At 41.1% G+C, this 14,858-nt stretch overlaps 1 protein-coding gene across 8 annotated transcripts in view; it reads right to left on the bottom strand.

The window, feature by feature from the left end:
- The window catches only part of ablim1b (actin binding LIM protein 1b), a 468,612-nt gene that overhangs the window by 44,269 nt on the left and 409,485 nt on the right, over positions 1–14,858 (bottom strand). For all 8 annotated transcript variants that reach the window (XM_085994431.1, XM_085994434.1, XM_085994436.1 and 5 more), the window contains 2 exons: positions 12,810–12,845; positions 5,625–5,754 (listed from right to left, as the gene is read on the bottom strand). In XM_085994431.1, the coding sequence (XP_085850557.1) occupies positions 5,625–5,754; positions 12,810–12,845 (166 nt within the window). The remainder of the gene's footprint in view (positions 1–5,624; positions 5,755–12,809; positions 12,846–14,858) is intronic.

The raw sequence follows: 14,858 nt of genomic DNA, 5'->3' as shown, positions 1-14,858 counted from the left end.
CCCGTTCACCCATCACCCCGGTGCTCGCTGACCTACATTGGCTCCCGGTCCGGCAACACTTCGATTTCAAAATTCTCATCCTTGTTTTCAAATCGCTCCATGGCCTCACCCCTCCCCATCTCTGTAATCTCCTTCATCTCCACAACCCCCATAGATATCTGCGCTCCTCCAATTCTGCCCTCTTGAGAATCCCTGATTATAATCGCTCAACCATTGGTGGCCGTGCCTTCTGTTGCCTAGGCCCTAAGCTCTGAAATTCCCTGCCTAAACCTTTCTGCCTCTCTACCTCTTTTCCTCCTTTAAGACACTCCTTAAAACCTACTTCTTTGACCAAGCTTTTGGTCACCTGCCCTAATTTCTTCTTATGTGGCTCAGTGTCAAATTTTTTGTGTTATAATACTCCTGTGCAGCGCTTCGGGACATTTTACGACATTAAAGGTACTATATAAATGCAGGTAGTTATTGTACATAAACAGAGTACATTTAATCAAATTAGTTACCACATTCCTACCACTATCAACAAGATAACTCATTGATTAGGCAAGAAAATTATGACTGTATTATGACCAGATCAAAATTCAGAATGCTAAACTACACATAGCTAAAGAATTGGCCTTTGGCGGTAATTTGCAGCCAATCTGAGGCCGTTTTTACAATCTGTCTCCCACCTCCAAAATAAGAGGCCCAGAAAGAAAAGTACCAGGTCATAGTCTAAGGATAAGGGGTAGGACATTTAGGACTGAAATGAGGAGGAATTTCTTCACCCAGAGAGTGGTGAACCTGTGGAATTCTCTGCCACAGAGGGCGGTGGAGGCCAGTTCATTAAATATATTCAAGAAAGAGTTGGATATATTTCTTAAGGCTAAAGGGATCAAGGGATATGGGGAGGAGGCAGGGACAGGGTACTGAATTTGAATGATCAGCCATGATCGCATTGAATGGCGGAGCAGGCTCGAAGGGCCGAATGGCCTACTCCTGCTCCTATCTTCTATGTTTCTATGTTAATAGTTAGAATTAGGATATGTTGGATAAAATATAATAAAAAGTTAAATTCATAAAAAAAATGGAAAATGGGGAAGAAAAGAGAATGGGGAAAGAAAAGAGAATTGGGGAAAGGAGGACAGAATAGGCAGAAATAAAGGGCAGAACATTCCGAGGCCCTGCACCAAGGCATTGCATGCAATGGTTGGCTTATTGGAAAATCGCAGGTGCATTGCCCACAAGTCGATAGATTTCTGACAAGTAAGGGCATCAAGGGATATGGCGATAAGGCCGGTGAATAGAATTGAGGCAGAAGATCAGCCATGATCTCACTGAATGGCGGAGCAGGCTCGCGGGCCGAATGGCCTACTCCTGCTCCTATTTCTTATGTTCTTATCTTCTTAACTGTCCTCTCATTAAGCACCCACCATTTTCCAATAAGTTGCTTGCTATGTGAGAGACACTGAAAGGTCCACCCTTAGTGTTTAAATTTCTTAAATTTTGTTGAAAAGTTTATTTTGCGTGTATATTTTAATCCTATGGTGTTATTATTATAGGAACAAAGCTGCTCCTGACATCTAAATCAATGTGTTGCTGCAAACGTGAGTGTTTGTTTCAGTGTCTCAGCTATTACTCTTGACTTCCTGCATTGTCTGAGGGTTAAACAAGGCAAAATGATTCACGCTTGTAGCAAATGTCTTCTATTATGGAAGCTTGTACATCTCTGATGAAATCAGAGTGCAGTTATGGTAACAAGCTTTATAACAGACAACGTTGCAAATGCACAACAGGTCAAATGCATTTGAAAGCGAAAGATAGGTTCATTTTCTGGGTCATACCTGAAATGAAATCTGTCTCTCTCAGATGCTGACCGCCAACCCGCTACACATTTCCTGGTTTTATTTTGTGCTTTTTTTAATCTAAAGTAATACAATCTCACCTTTGGGGATCAATTTTATGAAATGTTACTATTTTAAGTCACAAGTAAAAAGAAAATAACTGAAGTATTGAAATCATATCAAGCCTGAACACACTACGCTTTAATTTGACAAAATTATTGCTATGGTGTTATGATTATTGGAGAAACAAATTGTCAAATATATTTTGGGCAGCAAAATTTAAACATGGCAGCTGAAAGTACAGAGTGGGCGTGATAATAGCTTTTAACAGCAAAAACATTCAGAACCTGAACTGTATAATAATGGCATGCATTTTATACATCCCAGGACAGACTAGACTTTAATAGGTTTCACAATGTAATAGAGGGCATTGAAATCTACAGTCAGATTATTCAGGTAATTGGCTGTCAGCTTTTGGTAGTAAGGTTGTGTTGGAAATTGGGAAAGTATTGTGCAGAATGTGCAAGAACTCCTCTATAATGAACCATTTGCAAGATAAAAGGTCAAAACTTATATTTAATCACAACACATTGAAATATAAACAGAGAACTGTTAGAATAATATTGTTGCTCCTTTTTCATAATTATGAAACCTGTGGTTGACAGGCTGCATTGTTAATTTTAAATATTTTTAATTAAAAAAAAAATCTGTCAAAGAGTACAGAAAATGACATGGTTTGCCACAGCAATGTAGCTGCAGTTAGAGTCAATTATCCTGGAAATGGAGTAATATTACATTTCTAATTATAGCGGCAATTACAGAATTGCATCAACCCATTAGATATTGCATAATTCTCATTATTGACTGGATGAATTTAAGATGTGTTCTGATGATATAATTTACATGGGTGCTGAAGTGCAGCAGCAGCCATGGGTTAAATGGAAACATCTGTACCTAATGAAAATGATACGAGTTGAGGGATTTAGTCTTTTCATTGACTCAACTGAATCAAGAAATAGAGCCCAAGAGTGTGCACTGTTGTAAATCGTTTTGGACCCATTTGCTCTGTGTGTTTTATGTTTAAAAATATATACCATTAAAGCTGGTGAATGCCATAGATACAGAATCAACAAAGAACTGCAGAGTTTGATGCAGTATATGCCCATTGTTATTGAATTCATTTAAAATGTATTGTTGTACAGACTAGGCCTGTATTCCCTTGAGTATAGAAGATTAAGGGGTGATCTAATGGAAGTGTTTAAGATTATTAAAGGATTTGATCGGGTAGATAGAGAGAAACTATTTCCTCTGGTAGGAGAGGCCAGAACATGGGGGGATAACCTTAACAGTCGAGCTCGGCTGTCCAGGGGTGATATCAGGAAGCACTTCTTCACACAAATAGTAGTGGAAATCTGGAAATCTCTCGAGGCTAGGTCAATTGAAAATTTCAAAACTGAGGTTGTAAGGGTATTAAGGGATATGGAACCAAGGCAGGTAAATGAAGGTGAGTTATAGGCCAGCCATGATCTAATTGAATGGTGGAACAGGCTCTATGGGCTTAATGGCCAACTCCTATTTTTTGTGTTATAAAAGATGAATTAAGGTTGGGTATTTGCCAATATTTCAGAAATAAATAGCCAAACAGAATCCAATTTAATTTGAAGCAACTGTGAAGAGTTGCTGTGTGATGCCATGATCAATAATCAGGATACCATCCTGGCTAACAAAGCCCAGCTCTTACCTACATGGGGCATGATGTTGTATCGGAGCCATTGCGGGTGGAGCTGCAACTGCTAGCGGGCAAATACAGAGAACGCGCCACACCAGTAAAGAGCAGCTCTGCAGCAGAATAGGACATTGGGCTGATCAGGTGAAAAGCATAGAGGGGGGAGGGGGGAATGAAAACCAATGAGCGGATCGTGGAAATGTGAAATCAAAGGAAGCAGAACACTGCAACACGAGGCGGTGTCTTAAAATATGGAGTGACTGCTGCCAACGCCGCGCAGAACCGTTCTGCGCATTAATCTGGAAGCTGCTATCGATGAGGTTTCTGCTTTTTTTACCCCACAGAGCCCGTGAGACCCGAGGGCCCGCTCCATGTTCCCAGCAGTTTTTCCCCAGACCCCATGAATCCCGAAGCGAACAACCTAGAAAAACACTGACTGCCCATGCGTAACTACTTCAACTTTGTTGGCAGCAGCTGCATCCCTTAAAATATACTGAAGTTAAAGGCAACGATTGTTGAGTGAAATACATTTGTGGGAAAAGCGTCAAAAATGCAAAAGCAGGCAGGTCTATGTTGTTGTGTGTCTTGTAATTGTGGGATTTTCAATGCCATTTCTGTTTAATCAATTCAGAGTTTAATGTCTCCTCAGTATCACAAGGATAGTTTCCCAGCCAGTTACTATCCAAACACTTACAGATTATTCTTCAATTTGAGAGGTACAGCTCTCTGAACTATTATATCATGGCAGAATCCAGTTGCTACAACAATGGACAATTCTCCAGTGAGGCTCTACCAGAGCCTCACATTTTGATACCTTTGTTTTAAAAATAAACAGGCTCACTACAATAGAATAATTCATCACAGTAGCCCACAGGCTTTCGTAGTTTATTTCCCAAAATAACCCCACCTGAGGTTATAATAATGTCATGGAGACAATATTAACCCAGAGCGGGTGTCAGGTGGGTGGGTGGGGGGCAGGATGAGTATAAAATGCACTCGCTGGCCTAAGTTTCAAGTAGGGGATCTTTTAACTCCCAGGCCTCATTTAAATGATGTCGGTCCACTTCTTGCCCGGAATGGGCCCAAAGAGGGAGCAGAGTGGCTGCCGGCAGGGGAAGATCAGGCGGCCCTTGGCCACCCATCGACTTCCAGGTTAGTGAGGGAGAAGGGGTTTAGGGAGGGTCACATGGGAGGTAATGGGGGCGGGCGGGGGTGGAGAAGGTGACGTCATGCTCATCCTCGCCCCACAAAGGACATTTATTGACAAAGCTGGTAGGCCTCTTCGTCCTTCCCACCAACTGCCTGGCAGGAAAGCTTCCCCGCTCAAGGCCCCGGTTAAAATGCCATTGGGGTCCTAGTGACCTTATAGGACCCCAGTTTGCATACATTCATGAGGCTTCTGCCTCCAGCAGGTGGGCGCCTCATCTGTCTGCAGATCGCTCCAAGTTCATATTTGAGACCAGTGGTAAAGGGTCACGTCCGGGCAGGTAAGTAAACTGCTCATCTATAACTGCCCATCCGCCTGGTTTCCACCAGTCAGGTAGGGTTAAAATCGACTCCACATGCTTTTTGCACTTGTTTATCTTCTGTACTGTCAATCAAACTGTACGTGAGGCAAAGGTCACAGGCTTCTGTCTGAAAGTAGCCAAAGTTATCCCTGGCTACATGCTGAGTGAGAGCTCAAAAAAATTAAATATCACACATCCCTTACATTATTATAATAATCTACATTGTTAAACAGAATTGGAGGCTTATTTTTACAAGCTAAGAACATTCTGGGAAGCATTTCAGCACCAAATAAAATAAAAGCAACACCACTAAAACATAATTAGCTGTATTTGAAAGCTTCACAACATCATTCAATGCACAGTTTGCCACGATATTCCTCAACCATGGAGCAGTATAACAGCTGAGAAATAGAAAAAGAATCTTTCAAACTTGCAAGAAAGTTCACTGTGAATTGCCATTTGAAATAAAATTGTCCATTGTTAGAACTATTTTCATAATAATATTTTTTTCAAAAAAAGAATGCCCGATCTTTCGGGTTTAGAAATCTGTGATTGGGTTGTTTCACTTACCAGGCCTGTGAAAGTGCTGTGGAGAGCGGGCAACAGTGGGTGTATAACAGTGGCGATTGTAGACAGGAGAGCTGATGGAGCCTTGACTGGAGGACCTATGCACCACTCGATCACGTGCGTCGTGGTATCCCTAAAATATATTTGCAATACTTCACACTCAGATCAGACAAGCCAGAGAGTTATATTAAATACTATTTTTTTTAAATGAGAGCTTAACATTTGCTGGAATGCTTACACAGAATTCAACAGCGAATTGATTATACAGTACAATAATGACGTGAATGTATTAATAATAAAAGTTGGATGTGACATAGTCCACAGTTGAATCCACTCAGGGGCCCATCCATCATTACCACCATATACTTCCAAGAGTGTTACAGTCTGGCACAACTGGTTACACCAGAACCAGGGGTCACAGTCTAAGGATAAGGGGTAGGCCATTTAGGACAGAAATGAGGAGGAATTTCTTCACCCAGAGAGTGGTGAACCTGTGGAATTCTCTACCACAGAAGGCAGTAGAGGCCAATACATTAAATATATTCAAGAAGGAGTTGGATATATTCCTTAAGGCTAAAGGGATCAAGGTGTATGGGGAGAAGGCAGGGACCGGGTACTGAATTTGGATGATCAGCCATGATCGCATTGAATGGCGGAGCAGGCTCAAGGGGCCGAATGGCCTACTTCTGCTCCTATCTTCTATGTTTCTATGGATGCCTGTCACTCTGGCACTGAATGTTCAATTAGCCACACTATTTAGTTCCCAATGTCATACTGCACTTCCAAGGGGAAGTGCTCGGGGCAGACCAGACAATCCTGCATGAGAAGGGAATATTGGAGCAGGGAGAGTTGTCTCTAGCCTGCTGTCATGCACCGTCTAATGGCCCAGCTTTGATCAGCTTTGGATAAGGTCTGAGAGTAGGCTTTAAGGAGACTAGAGAACTGAGGGGAAAAAAAGAGAAAGATTCCATACCCTCACAAACCATTATTAAAATAACACAAGAGGAAAGAAAGAAAGAAGTAAATAAATAAATAACGGAAGAGGCTTGAAGGGTGAATGGCGTACTCCTGTTCCTATGTTCCTATATATGCCAACCGTCTGACTTTCATACATGCAGTTAATGTTTCTGGGGCAGTGTCTGTGTGACCGTCTTTGTGGATAAAAGTCAGTGCAGCTCGCAGATCCCATTGCCTGCTGCTGATGCTCTAAGTGATCGAACGGCTATTCACAAAGTAGGCAGGAATCCGTGCAAGATTAAAATTCTTGCCCACAGCGTGCAGTGGCAATTAATTACTATTACTAGAAACAGGAGGTAAAGAGTTGTCAGCAGCACTGACGATGAGGGAGCTAGGTCGTGTGCAGGGGGAGCAAGGTGGGATGTGCGGTGAAAATTAGCATGAACGCAGGAACAGGGTAGGAGAGCCAGTGTAAACTGATGGGGGAGGGGGATGAAGAATGCCAGATTGAACTGAAGGAAGCGGATAGGGGTAGGGGAAAAGTGCACCGACTTGACCTGTGGTTAGGAAAGCTTGAACGGAGGACAGAAACAAAAGCGTGCCAGATTGAATTGGGCGGGGCGAGAAAGGTGCCAGGATGAACTAGGAGGATTAGGGAGAGGGAAAGGAGAGTCTGTGAATTGGGTGGAAAACTGACAGGGATATGCAACTCGAGTTTCCGCGATCTTTTGCCCTAGTTTTAAAATCATCGTGCTCGAAGCAGGCCCCGCCCACAAAACTGGCCACCCCCCCCCCCCCGGGTGAATTAATCACCATTGGGAATTTCCGCTAATTTTGCTCCTTTGCAGGCCTTCGAGGAGGCTCTAAAAAGCTCTTAAGCTGGAACTTTTGGGTGCAAGGACACCAATAGGTACATTTTAAAAGCTTTTGAATATAATGTTTTAAAAATTTACTAAGAAATTGACTACTGTACCTCAATATAACTAGCAAATAGTTTTGTATTTTTTTTTAAAAGTCATTTAAAATCGGGTTACTCAGGTGGTGGATTGACACTGATTTAAAATGCTTATTATTTGTGATAAACCCATTTTCAGCCGTATTAATCAAACTGCACCATGTTACCACTCTTAAATATATCAAGGAATATTTTTTAATCAAATTTAAAAAGATGATGTTAGGAGAGGGCAGAATGACTCTGTGAACTGGGGTGGGAAGTAGAGGAGAGTGTTTCTAAACTGTCGGGGGGTGAACTGGAATTGGTAATGGAGTATGCCTCTGTGAAGGAGGAGAGTTACTGTTAAGGTTGTTTTTGGTGGAAACCCAAATGTCACGTTATTTTTCCTTTTTTTCAGATTAAGAATGTATCAATTGTGAAGTATAAAGATGTTTAAATATGAGTGGAGGGCACTTGGAAAGACTGCTACAATTCTAAGTTTGCTGATAACAGCTCTGACTGGAATGATTCCATGACCAATAAGACTGGGCTTGAATTCCCAATTTGATATTAAGAAATTTCTTTTGGAAAAAAAAAGGAAAATTAAAACCATTCCTCTCAATTATAGATCATCTGCTGCTATCGGGAGAAAGAAGATTTAAAATATGAAGTACAGTAAATAATTAATTCTCAAATGACATATAGGAGTAGTTTTCAATAAAATTAAAGAACTTTCCTTTCCTTTTTGGATAAAATACAAAAGACCCATGCTCATTGTAGACTCCAAAACACTGGAAAATGCACCGTGTCAAAAAGTAACATTTTCTAGGGGAGGGCTAGTACTTCCAAAACTAGTATCTCCCTTCAGGCTTTCGTGCACTTATTATTTTCACCAATATGAGGGAAAGAATATTAGGAATATCTACAAGCCTATAATCCCACTACACTTTCAGTGTAATTACTTTAAAAAAAAAAAATGTCATAGGCTTATTTTCAGGTCTGTTTTTGAGCTGTCAGCTTTTTTGAAGCTGTTGCTTTTGCTAATTTCCTAGGTTGGCATATCCGCAAATCAAATATTAATTTTCATTTTTTTTTAACTACAGGAAACTTTCGATTTACTGGCACCTAAATAACCGGAAATCTCGGTTAACCGGCAAAATTCAGGAGTAGGTTCAGGTAACTTTTATTACTTGCCTTCCTCCATCTGTTGCTGTGCAAGGGTGTGGCTGCAGCTGTTGTTAAGCTACAGAGACGCTTGGAACTTGTGGCCATTGTTCTGAACTTGTTGCTAAGCAACAGGGTTTGTTGCTTTATACGGAGCTCTCAGCTCCGTATCTTTTACTATAGCTTTCGGTTATCCGGAATTTTTGATGAACCGGCACCACGTCGGTCCCGTCCGTGCCGGATAAAAAAAAGTTTCCTGTATATGCTTTTAACAACTGAGAGTGGACAAGAAAAACAGTAAACAGTACAGGAAACTTTCGATTTACCGGCACCTAAATAACCGGAAATCTTGGTTAACCGGCAAAATTCAGGAGTAGGTTCAGGTAAGTTTTACTTCATATTCTACTTGCCTTCCTCGATCTGTTGCTGTGCAAGGGTGTGGCTGCAGCTGTTGCTAAGCTACAGAGACGCTTGGAACTTGTGGCCATTGTTCTGAACCTGTTGCTGAGCAACAGGGTTTGTTGCTAAGCAACAGGGTTTGTTGCTTTATACGGAGCTCTCAGCTCTCCGTATCTTTTACTATAGCTTTCGGTTATCCGGAATTTTTGATGAACCGGCACCACGTCAGTCCCGTCGGTGCCGGATAAAAAAAAGTTTCCTGTACTTCATATTCCTGTGAAAAATACACTATCATTTATAGGCCCTAATTTCTACATGACTTTGGGCATGTTCTTTGTCAAACCTTCCTATTCATTTTTCTCAATCTAGATACAAGTCATCTGGAAACTTTAAGCATGTATTTGAAATGTGCAACAAGTCCCAGATGTTGGGGCGTTCCAAACACGCATGTTGTTTCAGCGAATCATGCAATCTTATTATCACAAGGCTGTGGTTCTGTTGCCAGCTGTGACGCTATTTGCCTAATACTGCAGCCAATATTACTCCATTAGTTCTTGCAGCTGTCCCCAATGAGAGAACCTACCCTGGAACAAACAGTGAAAGCAGGCTGATGTGTCGTTAGGTGTACTTGTGCTTTTAGTTTGATTAAAATCGCCACTGGGCCAATTTGGGGCCTTTTAAACAGGCTGACAATCACATCAACCATCATTTTCATTGAAAAACTGTTTTTGAAAGGTTATAAAGCTACAATTTGCCCTTTTGCCCCCAGTGGAATCTTTTCACTTCCAAGTCAATAATGTTCCATTAGCATTGGCTTGGATAAATCAGGAAAAACAGTGGCCCCTCAAAAGTCTCTTAACTTCTTCAAACCTTTATGAGCTGAGTTTTTGGTCAACATTACAGAGAGGAAGAAAGCTCCAAGAAATATAGCATTTGTTCCAGATCTGTTCAAAATCATTGTTATTTTACTCCAGTGAAAAGAAAAAGGATATTGCACAATAACAACAGTTGCTGTGTACTCCTGGCCAGTCAAGTGAAGCACGCCAAGTAAAAAAATATTTTTAATCCAAACTAACTCAATGCCTCATTTTAATTGAAAGAAAAAGCACAGACAGCAAAAACAGCTTAGAGAGCGTTACAAGACAGGGAGGTGGATACGGAGCAGAAAGAGAGCTAGTGGATCCGGGAAGAGAGATCAGTAGCGAGGCGCAGTGGTTTTGGAAGAGAATTTCAGAGGGCAGGGAAGGTGAAGACTTAAAAACAAAAAGCTGGCAGCTTGCATGGCTCTTCCATTTTTTTTAATCCTTAGAATATGTTTCAGACATAAAAGCGATGGGATAAGACAAATGCAGTGTGTATACATGAGACAGTGGGGAAAAACAACATGACTTCAAGGAAAGCAGAGGTCAGTTTCTGATTGTGTGAAGTATCTGATTGTATCTTTGATCGTATCTGCATTAAGACTGACTGACTTATCTGTGTATGTGGTGGTCTACCCTGGTTGATTAAAGATATGAAAATAGTAGATTTTCGGGGACACCTGGTGTAGCTCTCAGGCCTGTCAATGTGGAGTGGGAATAACCATAATTTAGTCATGAAAACCACTTATCAATTATGCAAATCTGTGAAATAGCCAATGGCAGCTCCAGCCCAATGCTAGTACATGATCCTGAACATACTTAGTAAAAGAGGTACTTCAGGAACAACATGCACAACACAGAGCGTTAGGACGTGGGCTCATCCTTGTGAAACCCCCATTATCACGGAGTCTCAAAGTCCGCAATCCTGCTGTTGGGATTCACTAAGTGAAGGGCAGCCTCTTTCATATGGGGACGGCAGAAGGAAAACTGGAGGGAGAGGCATAATGCAATTTGATTTTGTGGGACCTTCCTGTGCATAAAATTGCCTGCCACATTTCCCTACATTACAACAGTGACGACACTTCAAAAGTGCTTCATTGGCCTGTCATTCCCAGTGGCTCAGCATTATCAGGCATCAACTCACTGTGCCCTGCAGTTATAGGATGTGAGTTTGTGCCTCTAAGTCCCCATATGGAGAGCCCCTAACATCGGATATGTTGCGTGGGAGAATAGTAAATCGAGGATGGGAAAACAGGTGACAGCGTTCCATGCTGCTCTCTCATAATTGGTTATACAACAGCATTATACTGAAAGAAAAACTTGCATTTCTATAGCGCCTTTCACGACCACCAGACATCCCAAAGCGCTTTACAGCCAATGAAGTACTTTTGAAGTGTAGTCACTGTTGTAATGTAGGAAACGCGGCAGCTAATTTGCGCACAGCAAGCTCCCACAAACAGCAATGTAATAATGACCAGATAATCTGTTTTTGTTATGTTGATTGAGGGATGAATATTGTCCAGGACACCGGAGATAACTCCCCTGCTCTTCTTTGAAATAGTGCCTTGGGATCTTTTACGTCCACCTGAGGGGGCAGACGTCTCATCCGAAAGATGGCACCTCCGACAGTGCAGCGGCTGGAGTGTCAGCCTAGATTTTTGTGCTCAAGTCTCTGGAGTGGGACTTGAACCCACAACCTTCTGACTCAGAGGTGAGGGTGCCACCCACTGAGCCACAGCTGACACTGTAAATCATGGGGGAGGGGAGCTAAAGAGGGGAGATTTTAAACAAATACTAAGCATACAGTCCCATAGGAAATACCTAGGATATTACATGGCTAGGAGCACATTACTGTGTTCATTTTAAGAGTCTGAAAGATCCAGGATTCACGAATGCCCCAAGCAAAGAATGGTACTGTCTATTCCATGGAGATTTATTTGTTTTTAAAATTAGATATGGTAAAACAATTCACAGTTGCCTTGAATTGATTATGTTTAGGGATAATGCAGGCAAAGGATCTCTACTCCCATTGATTATTGACTGAGCCATGTCACTACTAGACCCCATATGACGTAGTGACACTCCACTGATATTTTCACAAATGTAATATATTTCACATTAGTGAAAATACAAGATATAAGCTCCTGTGAAAACAAACTGAAAATCCACAGGACTATATGGAATATTGTGTGCTCTAATTAATGGGCACCTTGCTGTTAATGGGCATTTGTTTAATGGATTACGCCCTTCTATTTTTTTTTTATTAAGCCACACTCACAAATAAAGACCAAATATGTCAATCACACAAACCCAAAAAAAGCAGTTCAGCAGTCACCAACAGTTAACTTCTTTCTTAAATTTAAGAACAAATGATAACATCATTTTCACAGAGATTATAACAGAATACAGCTAGAATACTAATTACAACAAAGACCTTCTGACAACTTTCTATTAGGGAAGATATATTGAAAAGTTGAAGCAACAGAAAATTGCAGGACTATCAGCATTTGAAAGACAAAAGGCAGGTGAAAGCTTCGAGTTGTAACCCTTCATTATAATCCATCTGAGGAAGACCATCCACCCAAATTATTATTTTCTCTTTCAGATGCTGTTGTGCATTTCCAGCATTTTATGTTTTCATTTGAGATTTTCAGCATTGACAATTTTTCTTTCATCTCCATGAGCAGATTGTAAAGTGGGAGAGGGTTACATTGGGCTACAATGCAATGTGTTTTCCTTCAGTATCCAGTAAGAACTGTTAGACTAAACGTCACACAATTCTACTGATCCACTGAGGACTACACCATTGCATGAAGCAAATGAAGACCGTGAAGAAGAGAAGGCCGAGAGCTGAACATGAAGGGATTTACTGACCTCAGTGGAAGGTGTGGGGGAAAGTGTCCTTGGCGACTGTGAGATATTAGAAAAGAAAAAAAAACATGTAAAGCTATTTTCCTTGGTACCATCATATAGAAAGTGATTGTGTCTCTGAGAAAATGACTCACCAAAAACCTTTTGATTTGTTTCTGGGATATATATTTAGAAACACAAACACTTCATGATTTTAAAAAAAAGTTACGTTACAATAAAGAAAATGTCAACATTTATGCAATAATGATACAAATGCAAATCAGCAATACTGGTGGACAAAGTATATCAACAAAGCATGAGCTAAGACACACAGATACTGAACAGCGATATTTTGTATATGCAAAAGAGCTTCAACTATGCACAGTGCACACAATGGTAGCTTTTCTCTCATAACTGTGTAATTTGACTATTTCAGTTTAGTAAAGGGGATCCTGACAAAACACATTTCTTGGAAACTACGCAGTGTACTCGACCAGTAACGTGTCTTTTTCTTGGTTTGGGCCAGCTCCATAGCTGGTCTGAAGTTATGATCCCCATTAAAATAAACGGGGACACTCCAAGATGCAAGTGACTTCTCTCTCTCAGTGATGTCACTGAAGCAGCCAAGTTGGAGAGAGACTCAAATAGACAAGAAGGGCAGGAAAATTCCCATATTGTATCAAATGCTAAGTATTTTTATAATTATGGATTTTAACATAAACATGGGTGGAGTCCATTCCTTCCCCATTAAGCAATAATTCTATTGCATGTATTCTCTCATATTAAATGAATCAAAGTTGTATCTTGCCAGGTACATTGTTAATGAATATATACTTTTGTTATAACTGTATAAAATGTACATAGTACTGGATTAGTACTCCTGAAGGATCTTTGTCCCAAGAATCAGTGCTGCATTCCAGGGTAACTGATCATATGGTCTAAATGCACTCAAACCAGTATGATACATTCAATAAAAACGTTAATTGGCAGCTCACCAACATTTCAAAGCAATCATGAATACTCAATTACCTTCAGGAATGTCAACACATAAAATGATCTTTTGCCTCCTTCCTCATCCTCTCTACAAGAGGGAACTATTAATGGAGAGATGCAAAAGGAGGATTTGACATGGAACATAATAGGAGACTGGTGTTTCCCCTTAGTTAATAGAACTAGTCTGCTACACATCTCAATCCCCCCCTTAGTACATGCAGCATTAAAAACTTAATTGCTTGATCCAATGTGTTGTTTGCATCCACCCTGATGGCTCAGTACATAAAGGCGCTGCTCTGTGTAACAGTGAGCCATGTAAAGCAGAAAGTTCACTGGCTTCAATCTGTGCTGAGTTAGCTGACCTCATCCTGGCAGCGGAGTGTTACAATTGGCCTCAGCACCCTTGGCTTAGAAGAGGGAAAATAAAGATCAGCCAAAGTTCTCAATCATGATCCCTATCTAATAAATCTTACTGCAGCTGGGCATTTGATGTCGAATGACAACAGGAATTAGCTGGGTTATGATGGCCCCCTACAGGTGACTAGTTTGCCAATGCTCATTATTAAAGCTCCCACATGGAGAATGGTCACTTTGGTAGGGACAAGAGGTCATCTGCCGCTCATGAAACTACATACTGGCATGTTGATTGCATATGGGCTCTGGAAGGACTGGACCTAATGGCCTTTCCCTGTCTCTTGCTTTCTTATATTCTCATGAATTTTGATCTTCTGCACTGATACATGCACCTGATGGCACTGATACATGCACCTGATGGCACTGTGCTGTGCATTCTGAGTAATAAGATTGCATAAAAAATGTGCTTTGCTTTTGGTAATAAATATATGAATTTAAACACTGCTAATGCCCTTTTCGAGGCACTTTAGCATTTCCGCAGGGCTCCTGCAGAGCAATGCTCAAGTGGAGAACCATCATTCTCCCCTTTTTATTTTGGCAATATGCCACTGTCGATTGTGGGCCCAATTGGAGGTCCGTCCAGTGGGGGAAGCGAATACTTGTTTTCTGCACCTAGGGCCTCCATTGTTCTGACCTCTGGAAAGGTGAGTCCTTGCTGTCACTGAG

Source organism: Somniosus microcephalus, chromosome 8 (genome assembly GCF_052327205.1).
Source record: "Somniosus microcephalus isolate GS21.2 chromosome 8, FLI_Smic_1.0, whole genome shotgun sequence".
In the NCBI taxonomy this organism is placed as follows: Eukaryota; Metazoa; Chordata; class Chondrichthyes; order Squaliformes; family Somniosidae; genus Somniosus; species Somniosus microcephalus.
Note: the sequence above shows the minus strand (reverse complement) of the source record. Positions and strands in the feature narration are given on the sequence as shown.